Source organism: Maylandia zebra, linkage group LG4, assembly GCF_041146795.1.
Source record: "Maylandia zebra isolate NMK-2024a linkage group LG4, Mzebra_GT3a, whole genome shotgun sequence".
Lineage (NCBI taxonomy): Eukaryota > Metazoa > Chordata > Actinopteri > Cichliformes > Cichlidae > Maylandia > Maylandia zebra.
The window spans coordinates 3,555,456-3,571,297 of NC_135170.1; the positions used below are offsets into that span (position 1 = coordinate 3,555,456).

Consider the following 15,842-nt stretch of genomic DNA (forward strand, 5'->3'; position numbering starts at 1 on the left):
AAAAACATAAAGAAGAAGGAGTGCCGTAAGCTAGCTGTAACAAGAAGTTGCTAACCTATTTGTGAGGTTTGATAAAGCATAATAGAGAAAAGTAACGTTGCGGAGAGATAAGTTACCGCTGACAGTAGGTCATGCAGCGCTCTAAAAGGTAATGAGCCGTAAAGCCACAGGGTCTCGGCTCAGCGGCGCCCACAAACTGCGGCCACACTGGAACGACTGGCAGTCCAGGTTGGTGCTCTGTGGGCCTACGGCTCGCTGTTGTGTTCAGCTGGGGCCACATGGAAGGGAAGCACTGTTTGTTTGTGCTTAAACGCTTAATACTAACAGACCGTAACTGCACTGTCTTGAAAACCATAAAACCATCTTGTTTACGCAGTATAAACTCACCCACGGTAAACGTAGGGCTTGCTTGTGACGAGCCTGTGTCGTGGACTGTCGCTGCTAACAAGCTAACGCTAATGGCTAATCAACTGTGAGGCTTTGGTACAAAAGCACGCCAGTTGAAAAAATAATACTGATCTTTTATGTATTTTACTGATGAGCGATATTTAAAATGAAACACATGGTAGCTCAAAGTGTTTGTGAGCTGTGGGTCTTCGCGCTGGCTACATATGGTTAGCTAATGGGAAAGACTACCCAAAGCAATGTTATCAACTCCTCAGATAACTTCCGGATACGTTTTTTACAGCTTCTTCACAGAGAGGTGTACGATGGTGTTGGTTTTTTAACCTGTTGGCGTTATAATAACTAACTGGGCAATGAGTAAAAGAGGAGATGTCATTGCTGGCTGTGAGCGTGGCAGCTGCCCGAAGGCCTCGCTTAGTTTTGAAATGCGGCTCACTGCAGCTTTCTGTAAGAGACGGGATCCATGTTTCCATACTCCCGTGTCGACCCAGGGTATTTTGGGTGTGTGTGAGACGTGTGAACAGCGTCAGGTGCCTGTTGTTGTAGTCACACGCTAAATGAAGACTGCAGACTGGGCTCAGCAGCAGGTTATTGCTCCTGTTTTAGTAGGGGTGGGGGTAGGCCTGATTTGCATCTGTTTGCAAAGAATTTCTAAACGATTAAAGTAGTATGACAACAAAAATGACAGTCTGTTCATCAGTTCTTTCTTGGGCATTAAACTAATCTAATGTTAGCCTTTCATTTCTGGCGTGGCTGTAGTTCAGGTAGACCAGGTCATCGCCTAACTGGGTGGTTGGTGGTTTCATCCCAGTTACTCCAGGTTGCATGCCAAATTAATCCTCGTGCAACATACTAACCACAAGTTGCTCTCTGATGCATTCATCGGAGTATCTGTGTGTGAATGAGGCATGCTGTATAAAGCACCTCGAGTGCTCCAGTAGAGTAAAACACTGTAATATAAGAACCAGTGCAGTTACCATGTAGGCCTTGTTACTGAGCAGCATTGCACCTCATGCACAGAATTGCCAGCTAAATAGTTTATTTTTACTTCCTGCTTTAGTGTGTTTTTTATTTTGTTTGGTGTCTTGCTTCATTTGCCATCCTTAGTGACTTTTTCTGGTTAGTTGGCTAAGTGAGATTTAAATGTTGCTGTTAATGATTAAACGATGGCGTTTAAGCTGGCACTAATACTGCAAGCTTCAAAGCTTAGAGTCAACCAGTAATGTCGAAGCAACACTTCATGTTTTGTGAGAGGATGCAATAGCGAAATGATGAAGTTTGTGTTGATTATTTTTGTTTGTATTCTTTCTGATTAACAGTATGCCATGATGTGATGTAAGTATTATACCATGTGATTAATGCAGTTGTTCCCTCTGCTGTATTAAAAATGCAATAGACTGTTTACCCTTAAAGTTGCCCAATAAGTTGGAATATGCACCAAATGCTTTTCATGCAGTCCCTCGTGGTTTATCTTTACTTTACACCGACTCATCTGGAGACTAGTTTGATGTTTACCTGTACAGAACACTCACCACCTGTGATTGGGCAGAGAGAAGGAGCACACAGTGTAAAAGCTGTACCCCTGCTTACAGATGGTGACATGTTTCTGTAGGTCATGCTTTAGCAATGATCGACTCCCAGACAAAAAGAACTGCTGAGCAGTGGCACTTGCTTGAATCACTGAAGTACACCTGTAGCTCATACGCTCCAACCTGTGGTGTCATTACAGTTGAAAGTTTCATTAGTCACGCACTGAAACTTTCCAGTTGAACTGTGACATTCATTAGTATTAAACTGGTAGTAATGGGATGAGTTCAGAGTTAGATCAAGAGTCAGCTGTGACATTGGTGGTCTTTTTCTTTTGTCTGTGTTTGTTTTATCCGTAGAGTTAACAGTGTGTCATCCAGCCAGGACGAGGTGAAGTCTAGAGAGTTTGGTTCAGGACCACTGTACGACGTGTTGGCCTCCAGTTGCCCTGAACAGCCAGCAGTGCCCAGTAATGTCTATGCTGCTGCAGATACCCATCAGGAAGAGGGTGAGGCCTGTGGTTAAGCTGAAACTCTTACTTCTTACTTAGACTTTGGCTGAAAATAACCCAAAAAGGAAGCCTTTTGCCCCACTTTCAACATTTTCCAGTTTCAGGGTCAAAATTTCAAGTTAAACTCCCATCATTCATGTTAACTGCAGATTTTCATTTCTAGTCACTGACCCGTCTAAAGACAAACGAAGAAGCAAAGATGCAGATTTCTAATTAAAGTGAAATGTTGAAAAGAATGATTTATCTTCTGTCGTGAGCCTTCTGCAGGTCAGCTCCTCTTTGACTTGTTGGTTAAACCAAGTTGTAAAACAGGCTGTTTACATGGACAAACACACATTGTATTTGAATAGTGCAGCTTATGCGTACTTGGCCTTTCTATGAAATGTCTCTTAGGTGGATATGAAGCTGGTCAAGGTGTCTGTGATACTACGTTTGATTGGAAGTCGCTGGGGCAAGAGCTGAGGCCAGATGACTTGACAACGGATTTGATTCCTTTTAAGCATGGAAACCGTGCTCTAGCTTCAAAGGACATGAGGAAATCGCAGGGTAAGTGGTGCAGCAAATGCATGCAGAAGCACACGTTCAACGCAGGTTCAAAGGAGTTGGCTTATAAAAATAAGCTCGCGTTGTGTTCAGATCGGGTTTGCCTGAGTCATTCACTGACAGTTGGAAAAAGGTAATGCCAGGTTTGGTTAACTGAAGTTTCCACTCTAACACAAGTGGAGAAATGGTATTAAGACTTAAATTTAGGTTTCCTTGCAGTTCCTACCCAGTTTCCATGGGAACACTAGGCTCTGACTAGCTAATTAACAGCTTGTGTCTAAAGAGCATGTTCCCAACATGTTTTCTGCAGTAGTTACATCTATATACTTCTGAAATGATGCTGAGGAACTCCAGCTGTGGTTGTAGTTTAGTTTTTTCTAATATACTGGTGTAGCTGCAGCGGGATCATGTGTGTTCACTCGGAGTGTCGGGATGTCGTTGCAGACAGAGGAATGGCTCACTCAGAGGAGTCTCGACTGGCCAACCTCCTGCGCCGAGTCTCCAGGGAAGATGATCGTGACCGGAGGCTGGCTACAATCAAACAGCTGAAGGAATTCATCAGCCATGGCGAGAGCAGAGGGGTCAGTCAGATTACTTTCCTGGTGTTTCAATCCGTGATAGCCAGCAACGCAACTATAGTCAAACTCACAGGGTGCAGCAAACTGTATTGGAATACATTATACGATGTGTTTACATATTTACTTCTCCCAGCACACACTGTGAGGGTAAATGGACTGGTTCTTATAGAGCGCTTTTCTACTCTTCTGAGCACTCAAAGCGCTTTATACAACTTGTGCATTCACCCATTCGCAAAAGCACATTTTTCTAAGTGTTTTCTAGCTAACAGTCACACACATTCACACTCCGATGGATGCATCAGAGAGCAGTTTGGGGTTAGTATCTTGCCAAAGAATATTTGGCATGCAGACTAGGGGAAGCCAGGAATTGAACCACCAACCTTCCGATCAGTAGATCAGCAGTAACCTGCTCTACCGCCTGAGCTACAGCCACCCCAACTGACCAGCTTGGACTGTTGATTTACCTAAAGGTCCTTCGTAGGCTCTAGTACTCATGTATTTATGAATACTTTGACCCTCGGGCCTGTAACTGTGTTAAGATAAAACCCTATCGTCTCAGTTTTCCTGGCTTTTCCTAAAATGGGCTTTTTCATTAAATACTGAATGTTGAGGTGTGTGAGAACAAAGGACAAAAACATTATGACTGCTTTTACCTGCAGCGCTGCAGGGGGCTTTAGTTTTAACGTAAAACAACTACTGGCATGCACTGAGTTGCCTAGCAACATGATTGTTTAGACATATTTTGATGTGAAGGCTGCTATAATATGAGCCTGAGCTAGCTAGATGTGACTGATACATAAAGGGGACTGTAGTTCGATAAACAGTGAGTAACTAGTGAGACTGTGTAATCCTAATGACTTCTGTCTTGTCTCCACAGACTCTGGTCAAACAATTGGACACCATCCTTAGCACTCTGAATGACATTTTAAATGAGAGGTAAGAGGATGCTGGGTGCGTGGGTTCATTGGCAGTACAGGAAGTTTCAATAACTCAGGGCTGTAGAAATAGAAAGGAGATTAAAATATTCACATAAACTCAGACTGTTGCTCAGTAGCGCTGCCACAAGCGACTAATCGGATCATCATCCATTGGGCGTAAAACGTACAGCTTGTTGCACCAGCAGCATCTGCTCTTATATAACTATCATTAGCTTACAGCTTTAAGTGTTTAAGGTCTGTGCTAACTAACAATAAAGACAAGATGAGAGTTTATTAAACTTTCAATGTTAACCGTTTAATCAGCTGTGTGCAAACTGTAACTTTAATCTCAGCCAAACCGATTTACTCAGGAACAAATAAAACACTGAACAAAGCCAAACAAGAACATTTTTAAGTTATCTGAGTGACTCATATATCATGTTTAACCTGAGTAGGGAAAGAACTCCGGGGGGTTTGAAAATGATGTGCCGGGAATCCCCTGTTTTCACCGGCTCTAGTGACCCTTGACCTCCCGGTCAGCTATCGAGCTAGTGGGTAACAGATGGCTCTGAAAACGTCGGCGCACTTTTGAAAATATGTGTTGTCTTGATAAACTGAGCAGATATTAGAGGTTTACACAGCTACATTCTGAAAATATGTTAAATGTTCATTTTGCGACCCAGAAAGAATAATAAGAGTAATATTAAAACTAAGTAGCTGCCGCCATTGTTGGGAACTGGAATTAGCTGGGCCGCGCTATGAATTCTGGGATATGGTGGGCCACGCTGTGACTTAATCGGCTTACAAATGCGGTCTCCAAAGGATGCGGCCCCCGAATTTGGACACAGCTGTGGTACCGGGGACTGCTGCTGCTTCTTCTTCTTCTTTGGTGTTTAACGGCAGCTGGCATCCTTGCAGATGCATTGCTGCCATCTTAAATCCTACTATTTATTCCTAACATGGAAAAATCGGACACGGAGCAGCGAACCGTACTGTGCTAACCGGTCCCCACCAAAGTTTGCATTAATCATTAGGACTCCGGCTGTGCTCTCTGCGCATTCAATCTAAAGTCAGCTGCTGGTGCTTGTTCTTTTTTCTACTGTTTAATAGAAATTATTACAGAAGTTTGTTTCAAATATTTGTCAGGTTACAACCTTTTTCCAAAATGAATTACATTCAGTTTTCACCTCTATATTCAATGAAATGGTCCATAATGACGAAGGTTATATTTGAGGTTGTTATTTTGTTGCCATGACCCTCAAAACGTTGCTCAGGTGCTTCTTGTTTCCACTGATCATCTGTCACATCATTCTTCAACTCTGTTGGAGTTCATCTGAGGTGAATTCAGTTGATTGAACATGATGTGGAAAAGTGCACACTTGTCAATATAAGGTCGCATATTTGACAGTGTCGGGGCACAAACCCAGCCATGAAGTCCAGGGAGTGCTCTGTAGACCTCTGAGGTAGGAGTGTATAGATCTGAGGACGTCTCTGCATCACTGAAGGTCCTAAGGAGCACAGTGGCCTCCATCATCCATATGTGGAACAAGTTTGGAACCACCAGGACTCTTCCTAGAGCTTCCTGCGTGGCGAGTCTGAGCGATCAGGGTTGAAGAGTCATGGCTGTGCACCGACGCTGTCCATCCAAGCCGATCGAAATAATAGTCAGGCCGCTCTAAAGTTGTTTTTTTCCTGTGTTGATGTTTTTAGCAGTAAGATGCTGTGGGAGCTGCGTCAGGATGCTGCAGCCTGCCTTGGTATCCTGTGCACCGTACTCAGCTATGAGGCAGAGCGCATCTTCAAGTGGCTCTTTGTCAAGTTCAATTCAAGCAGTCGTGATGAGGTGAAGCTGTTGTACCTGGTGGCAGCACAGCGCGCTTTGGAGGCTGCTGGGGAGAGGAAGGCCTTTTCTCACATTATGCAGGTAAAGACACGGCCTGATGCTTTTCACGAGTACAACTCTATCTGTCCGGTTCATTTTGACCTGTCTCTGCATCAGCACCATGCAGCTATTCACTGTTACAGCTTCAGGCTACAGATACCCAGGGCCAGTTAGCCTGCATTTATACTACTGATGATGATGATGTAAGATGTAGGTGTATGTTACATGCCTGTGTACACTAGTGCTGGAACAGCAGAGGGAGTGCAAGTCTTGCAGAGAGAGTGTTGTTCAGGCTTATTGATAGTAATCTGTTAAACTATTCACAGCACCTGCACTGAAATTCACACCATGCATAAGGTTGGTTGCTGTTAGCCAGTGCCGTGGCAGTGGGTATTGCTTTCAGTCAGTTTGAATTAAGAGCTGCAGTTTAGTTTGACAGTAGCTACAGTAACAATCTTCAAAGAGCCGTGCAGTGTTGTTGCATAGTAAACACACGTTCTATCAGGGATGTTTATCATATTTTGGTCAATTTTTAACCAGTTGCCATATCATACTTTCACATCACATAGACGTGTATAGCAAAGCCCTGCAGAGATGTACTGTAGATGGGGCCTGCTGTGTGTTTCAGATGGTGATGAGCAATCTGCAGTCCATCCTTGAAAACGTGGACACTCCAGAGCTGCTTTGTCAAAGTGTCAAATGTATTCTTCAGGTGGCACACTGCTACCCACATGTCTTCAGCACCAACTTCAGGGTGAGTATTGTTCCATGGCTGAGACCAACAGGTGCACTGTGTTCAGATCACAGCATCTCTGATCTTTCCAGCCACTGTCCTGATGTCTTCTGCTGTCTCACAGGACACTGTGGACATCCTGGTGGGTTGGCACATTGACCACACACAGAAGCAGGCACTCACCCAGCAAGTCTCAGGTCAGTAAGCGCATGTTAGCGGGCAGTACTTCTGCAGCTGTTTGACATCAGCAGGCTTATTTATAACCCAGTGGGAAGGACGAGCATTGAAAAGGTTCATGAGAAAACGGGAGCAACATGTCCACACATTTCCCTGCCACCACTGGGATTCCTCCTGCCTCACACCCTGAAACACCGAGCAGTGGTTTCTACCCCCTTTGTACCTCTAGTTTAGATTCTATTGCAGCTGTTTAAATGTACGGACCAAGCGTGCTACTTGGCCAGTACCCTGGATTAAAAGAAGAAGGCAAACATTCAGAGACCAGAAATGACAGCCTTAATGTTTGCGTTCATGGACACATTAAGAAGGAAAGCTACTCCCAGTGCTGTGTGATACTGTACATACAGGGCCAGTGTCACTGATACTAATCCTGAGCTTATGCAGAGGAGAGCTGTGTGTTTTCATTTGCAAAGTGAGTGCATCGTTAGTACTCAGGAGTTCATTGTCATTTCGTATTTACCCAGCCTGAGACCAAGTACTGTTTCTCAGCAGCCGCAGTGCAGCAAACAGTACAGTTTAAACAGACTGTAATGAATCGCAACAATAGTTACGGATAAATAACATAACATTAAGTTCTATGTGCACATAACAAAAATGACTGTTAACACAGAAGGATCATTATATTCAGATTTAGATTTTTTTTCTGCTACTTCCAGGAAAACGTTTTCTTTTCTCTCTTTTAATGAATTATGTCAAATAAAATAAGATGTATACACAATCTGAACTAATTTATGAGAAATGTACCTTTACTCTGTCTTCATGGAAGGCTCGAGGTTAATTGTCTTCATGTCAGGTTTTCCAAGTGAAGGTTTCAGTGGTGATCACAGAAACAGCGCTGCTGTGTCTTTTACTGAACTCAGCTGTGGGGGCTTGATGTTGTTCAGAAGCTGCTCCTAAACATGTTTGCATTGCAGCTCTGCTTTTAGTTGCAAATGTGGGTGAAACACATTTACAGTGTTTAACACAGCAGCATGCTATGGTGCTGCGTTAAATGATCAGAAGTTGTAGAGACTGTCTTTATAATTGAATTATTCAAAGCACTCGATGAGTGCAGACCTGTTCTGCTGCTGACTCACGGCTCCATCAGCAGTAACATCAAAGCATTCAGCAAAGCTCTCCAACCTTACAAATGGATGTTAAGAAACTTATAAAAATATATTTGAATAAAAGAGATTTGTTATTGGCACACCTGTGAGATAAAACAAGGTCCCCCAGTCCTGCTGCTGCCGCTGGAGGAATATCACGAGTGACATTTAGACTTGGATTATTATAATAGTGTTTTAATACACATCAGTGGGAAAACACTACGGCTACGTTCACTCTGCAGGTCTTGATGCTCAATTCCGATTATTTGATCAAATCCGATTTTTTCGTCTGCTTGTTCACACTACAAATAAAATGCGACAGCAAACGCGCTCTAGTGTGAACGCTCAAAGCGGCCGCATGTGCAAAAGAAGACGTCACACACAACACGCTCTGTTTAGACCCAGAGCAACAGTATTGTTTGACTGATGGCCTTAATATAAAGACTTCGGACTTTACGTTTCCCAATTTTGCTTTAAGTTATAAAGTTATTTTGTTATTTACAAACTAACTTTATAACTATCATTATTGCTGTTTTAGAGAGGAGCGCTGCTTCAAAGGATAGCTGCAGGTTTCTGTCAGAATCTGCAGATTATACAGTACAAATAAAATGTTCACGTTTCTCCAACGCTGTCTTCCCAGCAGTTTCACTGGACGGACAGGAAGCGTTCGCGATGTCTTCTCCGGCGCTGATAATTGGCGTCTGTCTTGTGTCGGTGACGTAAAAGACGGATTTAATGCGACATGACCATCAAACAGCAGTCGCTTTCTGAAACATCGGATATGTATCGGATTCAGGACCACATACGAAAGTGACCCATGTCGGATTTGAAAATATCGGATTTGTGCCGTTCACACTGTCACCATGATGGGATAGATGGTCGCACAGGGTCAGAAAAGTCGGATTTGATGCGCTTTCGCCTGCAGTGTGAACGCAGCCTTAGACTTGTGCAAAATGCAGCAGCCACACGCCCTGTCTCTCCAGCCCTCATGAGTTTACACGGTCTGTCCTTCATGGCCCAGAGTAGCATTAAACTCTACAGTTTGTTCTTTTTATTCATTTTTTATGAATAAAACTGTTAAAGATGTACATGCTGTATATTCTTTGGGCTTGGAAAGTTCTCAGTGATTCTCCCGGCACGTTTTGAAGGAGCGGTGGGTCATGTGTTTGGATGGGTGGGTTGATGTGTAAACACAAATCCAGTTCAGCTCGTTTACCTGCAGCTCTGCTCTCCCTGTCTGTGCTTAGGCTGGTTACAGAGCCTGGAGCAGTTTTGGGTGGCCGACCTGACCTTCTCCACCACATTGCTGGGACAGTTCTTGGAGGATATGGAAGCATATGCCGAGGTGACGTCACCGAGCCTCTCAGCCAGTTATACTTATTTAGAAGGTGCAGTGACGAGAAGCAGCCAGGTACCTGCAGTACTGAGTTTAACCCGGCCCGTGTCCCAGGTGGTCTCTGTGTCACCTGTGAGCTGCTTCCAGAACTGGTTTGCTTTGTTAGATCCCTCCCTGGGAGTTCGGTCTGACCACTTGTACTTGAATGATGTATGTTAGGTCTTCAGCCGTGCTCAGTACTGGCAAGTATGGTAAAGAGTGAGCACAAGTACTGTTGGAAAAAGCCCAAACCTCTGTGGTGAATGAGCCATGTTGAAGCTCAGACCCCGGGGAAAGGACTCGCTGCGGTGCTGACCTGACGGGCGGTCTGCTGTAGATCAGCTAAATTTAAGTCTCTAGACTTCACTGCACCTTATACTGTTCAGTAGGCTTTATTTAAATGTGCAACAAACTGGAACCAGTGTGTTTGGGTCCAGTTTATGCTCAGACTGGAAACCCTCAAAGATCCTTGATGGTATTAAATTGGATTCTCTTACCAGATAATAAAAATTAAATGATGCCCCATAGAGCTAATGGCTATGTTTGTCTCGTGCTTGGCTGACTCTTTGCTCTCTTTAGGATCTGAGCCACGTGGTCTCAGGAGAGGTGCTCGATGAAGATATCCCCCCTCCCTCAGTGTCGTTGCCCAAGTTGGCAGCCCTGCTGAGAGTTTTCAGCACAGTGGTCCGCAGCATCGGAGAGCGATTCAGCCCGTTCAGAGGACCTCCTATTACTGAAGTCTACGTGACAGACGTAAGAGCTGCACCTCTGACAACCAAACAGGAGATCTGGAGAGCACTCACTGACAAATGTGGATCGCAGTTTGGAAATAACTTACTGTTAAAATGCATTGAGAACATTGTGCTGTTGGTAAAAGGAGCACATCTTCCAGGTTTCCTTTGATGAAGTACTTAAATACACACTATATTTACCACAGTGCCTTATTTTCCAGTAGTATTTAGTTTGTTCTAAGAAAGCCTGAGGAGCAGCTGGTCAATAAGACGTTCCTCTGAAGTGTGCACACAACGTGCTGTGGTAGTTGGATAATGACAGGTTGGACACAGATATTGATTTTAGCCACAACAAGCAGAACATCAGAATTTAGTGCACCTTCTTTTTACATAACTCGGAGTAACTGAGCCTCGTGGACATTTAGGCTCATTCTTTTTTTTCTGCACATTGAACTTTTCTCACGTGTGAATTTGACCGTTAAAAGAAAGATGCAGATTTGTAGCAAGGCAGTCAGCGTATACAGGATAAGCCAAATATTTCTTTACACTTCAAATCGGTTACAAAACGTTTCTGTGGTCTCTAATACGTTTTATTATTACAATCTGTGAAGTTCGCAGTCTGGGCTTCATCACTTTAGTCACTGTTCTCTGTTTCCTGATCTTTCCAAAGGTTCTTAACCGGGTTCTGGCCTGTGTGACTGTGGCAAAGCAGGTGCAGTTCTCTGAGGCCGTTCTCACTGCAGGGAATGAGTGTGTGGGTGTGCTGCTGGCCAGTGTAGAGCCCTGTGGGCAGCTGATGGATGCTGTCCTTGCCTACGGTCTAGACCAGCTAGACTGCTGCCAGGCCTGTGGCCCAGACTACAACCTGGCAGTGCTCAATCTCCTCACTCTGGTACAGTCACCTAACGGGTTTTATATGTACTCATAGAATAAGATGTGTTCATTTGTATGCTCACAGCCTGACTGACAAAGTCTACACTGATGCTGTAGTTTGACCTGTTATGATTATAATTGAGCTGATGGCAGCTTTCTTACAGTCTGTGTTGCAGATACCAGTTTTTGTCCTTTTCTGCACTAAACATTGTGATTTCCTGTAACAGCCCCCTGTCTCCACCCCCACACATTCTTAGTCCCTACCGTGCCCCCTCCCCTCTGTGGCAGTTACCAGTCTGGCTGTCGAGTGCTGTAAATTGTCCAATTCTGATAAACCTTTGATTAAAGTTAAATCTGGGACTGCTACAACTTGTGGAAAATTCTGTGACGGTCTAAACAATTAGCAAGCCTGACTTTGACGTTGTGTGAGGAATTTTTTAATGTTGCCTTTCAGATTGTAGACCAGGTCAACACCAAGCTGCCCGTGTCCTTTGTAGAGAAGCTGTTGGCACCAGACTCCCAGCTGCTGAAGCTTCGCTTTCATCAAGAGAAAGAGGTTTGGCTTCACTCAGTGTTCCTGTACCACCTTAATGGGCTTGGGATATATTTTACACATCTAATACACCGGCGGCTCAATCCAAGGCCGCTCCAGTCTGCATACCAAATATCCTCGGGCAACGTACTGAACCCAAGTGGCTCGCTAATGCAAAAGGCCTTCACCTTAGAAACAAGCTAAGATTCTACCAAGAAAAACATGTTGCATATATATCAGAGCAGGAACATGCATGAAGGTCAGTTATATAGACTCAGTGTGTTCTTGGCTCATTCGTAGGTTGGGTGAGTGAAAATAATTTGAAGATTTTCTGTGTTGATGAGTGTAATCCCTGTCCATGTGCTCCCTGCACAGGTCATGTCAGCTGTCCACGGTGTGTACCAGGCGCTGCTGAGCCTGAAAAACATCCCAACACTGGAGGCAGCTTATAAAATGGTGTTGGGCGAGATGGCGTGTGGTCTCAACAGCTTGATGGAGACTTTGGGTCCCCTGGAACCAGGGACCCTCTGCCCTAATATCCAGCACCCTGCTTTTGCTCCCCTCACCCTACCGCCAGAAAAAGCCCAGTTCACCATCATCTTCAACCTCAGCACCTTTACCACCATTGGCAACACCAAGAATTCTCTGATTGGGGTGAGCCGTTGTCTATTGTTAAACATCACAGTAGCACTGTAATAATGTCGCAGTACTTCCTTTGATGTGACTGGTGGGGTAAAAGGTTCATATTAACTTTACACTCATTAATACATCTAAAGATATGTTCCTGTAACGCATTTTGGGACATGCGTCATTGCTGGGTTCATCACTCAGTGTCTGCATGACAGCCATGCTGATATTCCTCACAGTTTCATTCTGTCACACTCACAAAGTTAACACAGTGTGTCACAGTAGGGCAGCACGGTGGTTAGCACTGTTGCCACACAGCAAGAAGGTCCTGAGTTCAATTCCACCATCGAGTTTTCTGTGTGGAGTTTGGATGTTCTCCCCGTGTTTGCGTGGGTTCCCTCCAGGTACTCCGGCTTCCTCCCACCGTCCAAAGACATGCAGCTTGTGGGGATAGGTTAATTGGATAATCCAAATTGCCCAAAGGTGTGAATGTGAGTGTGAATGGTTGTCTGTCTGTGTTGGCCCTGCGACAGACTGGCGACCTGTCCAGGGGGTACCCCGCCTCTCGCCCTATGACAGCTGGGATAGGCTCCAGCGCCCCCCGCACCCTGAAAAGGAGAAGCGGATGGATGGATGATGTCACAGTACTGCAGATAGGAGGCCAACAATGTATTTTTGCCTGTCTGTCAGAGTTGTTCTCTTAAGGCCAAAAAATGCCCAAAAGATTTACTTTCCCCAGTGGACCATTATAGCAAATCCAATAATGGACCACTTGATAGTCATATTTTATTTATTTAGTTTATTAGTGTTTTTATTTTGAGTTATCAAAATCCTAACGGACTAGACCGCGGATGGAAAAGAAGAAAGAAGAGAAAGTGGGCAAAAAGTTAAACAGAAGGGGAGAGAGAAAGATGGGGAGGAGGAAACAACGGTGAGAATCTGCGTCAATACCTGCTGACGGAAAGAAACAGTGAAACCACAGCAACAACCAATATATGCATAAATAACAGCCCTGCCCCCAGGACACGAAGCAGGCATGGAGGACACCCGGGCCCCAGAGGCCCCCCAGAGCACGAGAGCCCCAGGAGGACCACAGCAGGGACGAGGAGCCTGAGATGTTGTAAGATAGGTGGAGTGTAGCACCTGGCCTGCATGCATTCCCACCCTCAGGCACACATACATACAAATACTCTCACACTCACACAACATGGAGACACACAGGAATGCACACAGTACACAATCACACTCCCCACACACACACTGTACTTCAGAATCGAGGCACCAACAACCCCAGAGGGGCTTGGTTTACCACGACTACTTTATTCTTCCTCAGCCAATCAGCAGCGCTCGTGCAATTGTTTCACGTTTTTAAGATTTCACCTCTTCAAATGTATGACCCAGCACTTCGATGTGACAATGTTTGCACCGCCACAAGATTCAGTCCATGGTCTGTGTCCGCATCTTCTTTTGGTTCATTAGTGGTTTTCTGTGTGTTCTATCTAGATGTGGGCCTTGTCGCCGACAGTCTTTGCTCTTCTAAGTCACAATCTGATGCTGGTCCACTCTGAGTTGGCTGTCTACTACCCTGCTATCCAGTACACCGTACTCTACTCCCTGTACTCTCACTGCACCAGGTAATACACCCACATGTACTGTGAACAGAATCACTGCTGTCCACTGCAGCATTCTCAGTTATGCAGACATGCACTACAAAAGGGACGGGCCACCCCTCTTAATCTTTTTATTCAGGTGTTTTCAGTCCACTTGCAACAGGTGTATCAACCAAGCAGACATGCGGTGTGCCTTTGTGCACACTTGTGAAAGAACAGGCCATCTTTCCCTCAGGCTAGGTGCTGTAACAGATGCCACCGTTACAAGTCCTTTTACCAAAATCCTTCCCTTCTAGATCTTCCACCACCAACTGTAACTGCTGTTATTATGAGTAGAAGCAGTTGTTTTGCTGATTGCTGCTCACCGTCATAGTAATGCTGAATTAGAGCCGTTATCCTGAAGAATCCTGAAGCTCCCTTTCAGTCGATTCACTCAGTACAACACACGGGTGTGAGATATCACGCCCCCACGTGTCCTGGCTGAAGGAAGCTTTGTTCATGCCTTTAAGACCCACCTGCACATATACCCCCGTCATCACAGTCACCCTCAGTTCTTACACCTCACTGAGTCGGGCTGCTCCTAGTTAGGTTGGCTTAACTGTCCGTGTTGGTGTTAGCCTCCACCGTGCAGTTAGTGCTGCCTGCACTGTCCACCCTGTCCTCAGAGGTTCAGTTTCTCTTTGCACGACAGCAAATGCTACGATGTCTGCCCATCTGCCTGGGGATTGTCCACACTAGGACAACACTGACGGAGTCCGAAGCCTGTGCGTTTTGTCTGCAGCTCCGGTACTCGACCCTGGAAAGACGGGGGCCCCAGCTTTGTCCTAGTCCGAACACAAGGAGTGTCTGGTTGATGCCCCTGCATTTAGCTGGGCTGACCACATGGAATATGTTGATGGGTTAGCTGAAGATGAGCTGGAACCAGGCAGGAACGCTAACGGTCACAGATGATGCTGTGTTGGGCATCGGCTTGGACATTCATGGTTTTTCGGATGATGAGCAGGAGAGCCCGCGTCGGCCCAGTGTGCTGCTCCGCTGACGACCACGATGACAGCTCTTTGTTTCCCTCCTCAACGCGGTCAGAATTGTCACGGATTACATCCGTCGTGCGTCCTGCTGTGCCGCACTCTCCCTGGGCAGAGGGATGGTGCAGAGGCACCCGAGCAGTTACAGATATACCTGTTCGTTAGAATATCCCCTTGGTTGTTCTAGTGTTAAGTCTTCTGGAGGAGGAGTAAAATGCCCCCAGAAACCACTGACTTGTCTGTCTGAAAAGGGACGATCATTTCGTTTCGTAGCTCTCTGCATCGTCTGAACGATGTGGCTGTTCTAAAAAATTGTTGCTACAGAAGAATGCCATTTGAGAAAATCCAAGCTTCGTTATTACCAGTGTATGTATCCTACTGAGAGGGCGCACAGAAAAAGAAACCAAAGGAAAAAATCTGCAAACGCCTCTGACTCTGCTTTTATTTTGCTTCTTCAAACTAATTAGAAACCTCGCTGGATTTGAACTCTGCTCACCTTCTTAGTACAAGTGTCTCCTTGTGCATCTCTGGATTCTTCCAGTGCTGCTGTGTAGTTTCATCATGGACGTAAATACTATCCAGACATGAACTCAATGAAGTGGCCTGGCCCTCAGTTTGTTTGTTTTTTGCTGTGTGGGAGGAGTTCGGAGA

General features: G+C 45.1%; 1 protein-coding gene across 6 annotated transcripts in view; it reads left to right on the forward strand.

The window, feature by feature from the left end:
- The window catches only part of smg1 (SMG1 nonsense mediated mRNA decay associated PI3K related kinase), a 57,789-nt gene continuing 41,947 nt past the window's right edge, over positions 1-15,842 (forward strand). For 4 of the 6 annotated variants that reach the window (XM_004574647.2, XM_004574649.2, XM_004574648.2 and 1 more), the window contains exons 1-14: positions 1-228; positions 2,292-2,440; positions 2,837-2,989; positions 3,431-3,567; positions 4,442-4,500; positions 6,192-6,405; positions 6,992-7,117; positions 7,221-7,293; positions 9,666-9,763; positions 10,373-10,546; positions 11,195-11,416; positions 11,852-11,953; positions 12,305-12,583; positions 14,060-14,190. In XM_004574647.2, the coding sequence (XP_004574704.1) occupies positions 152-228; positions 2,292-2,440; positions 2,837-2,989; positions 3,431-3,567; positions 4,442-4,500; positions 6,192-6,405; positions 6,992-7,117; positions 7,221-7,293; positions 9,666-9,763; positions 10,373-10,546; positions 11,195-11,416; positions 11,852-11,953; positions 12,305-12,583; positions 14,060-14,190 (1,994 nt within the window). In that variant the 5' untranslated portion in view covers positions 1-151. Of the gene's footprint in view, positions 229-1,727; positions 1,741-2,291; positions 2,441-2,836; positions 2,990-3,430; positions 3,568-4,441; positions 4,501-6,191; positions 6,406-6,991; positions 7,118-7,220; positions 7,294-9,665; positions 9,764-10,372; positions 10,547-11,194; positions 11,417-11,851; positions 11,954-12,304; positions 12,584-14,059; positions 14,191-15,842 lie in introns of those variants that run through there. The other 2 variants (XM_076882864.1, XM_076882863.1) reach the window with 2 other exon arrangements.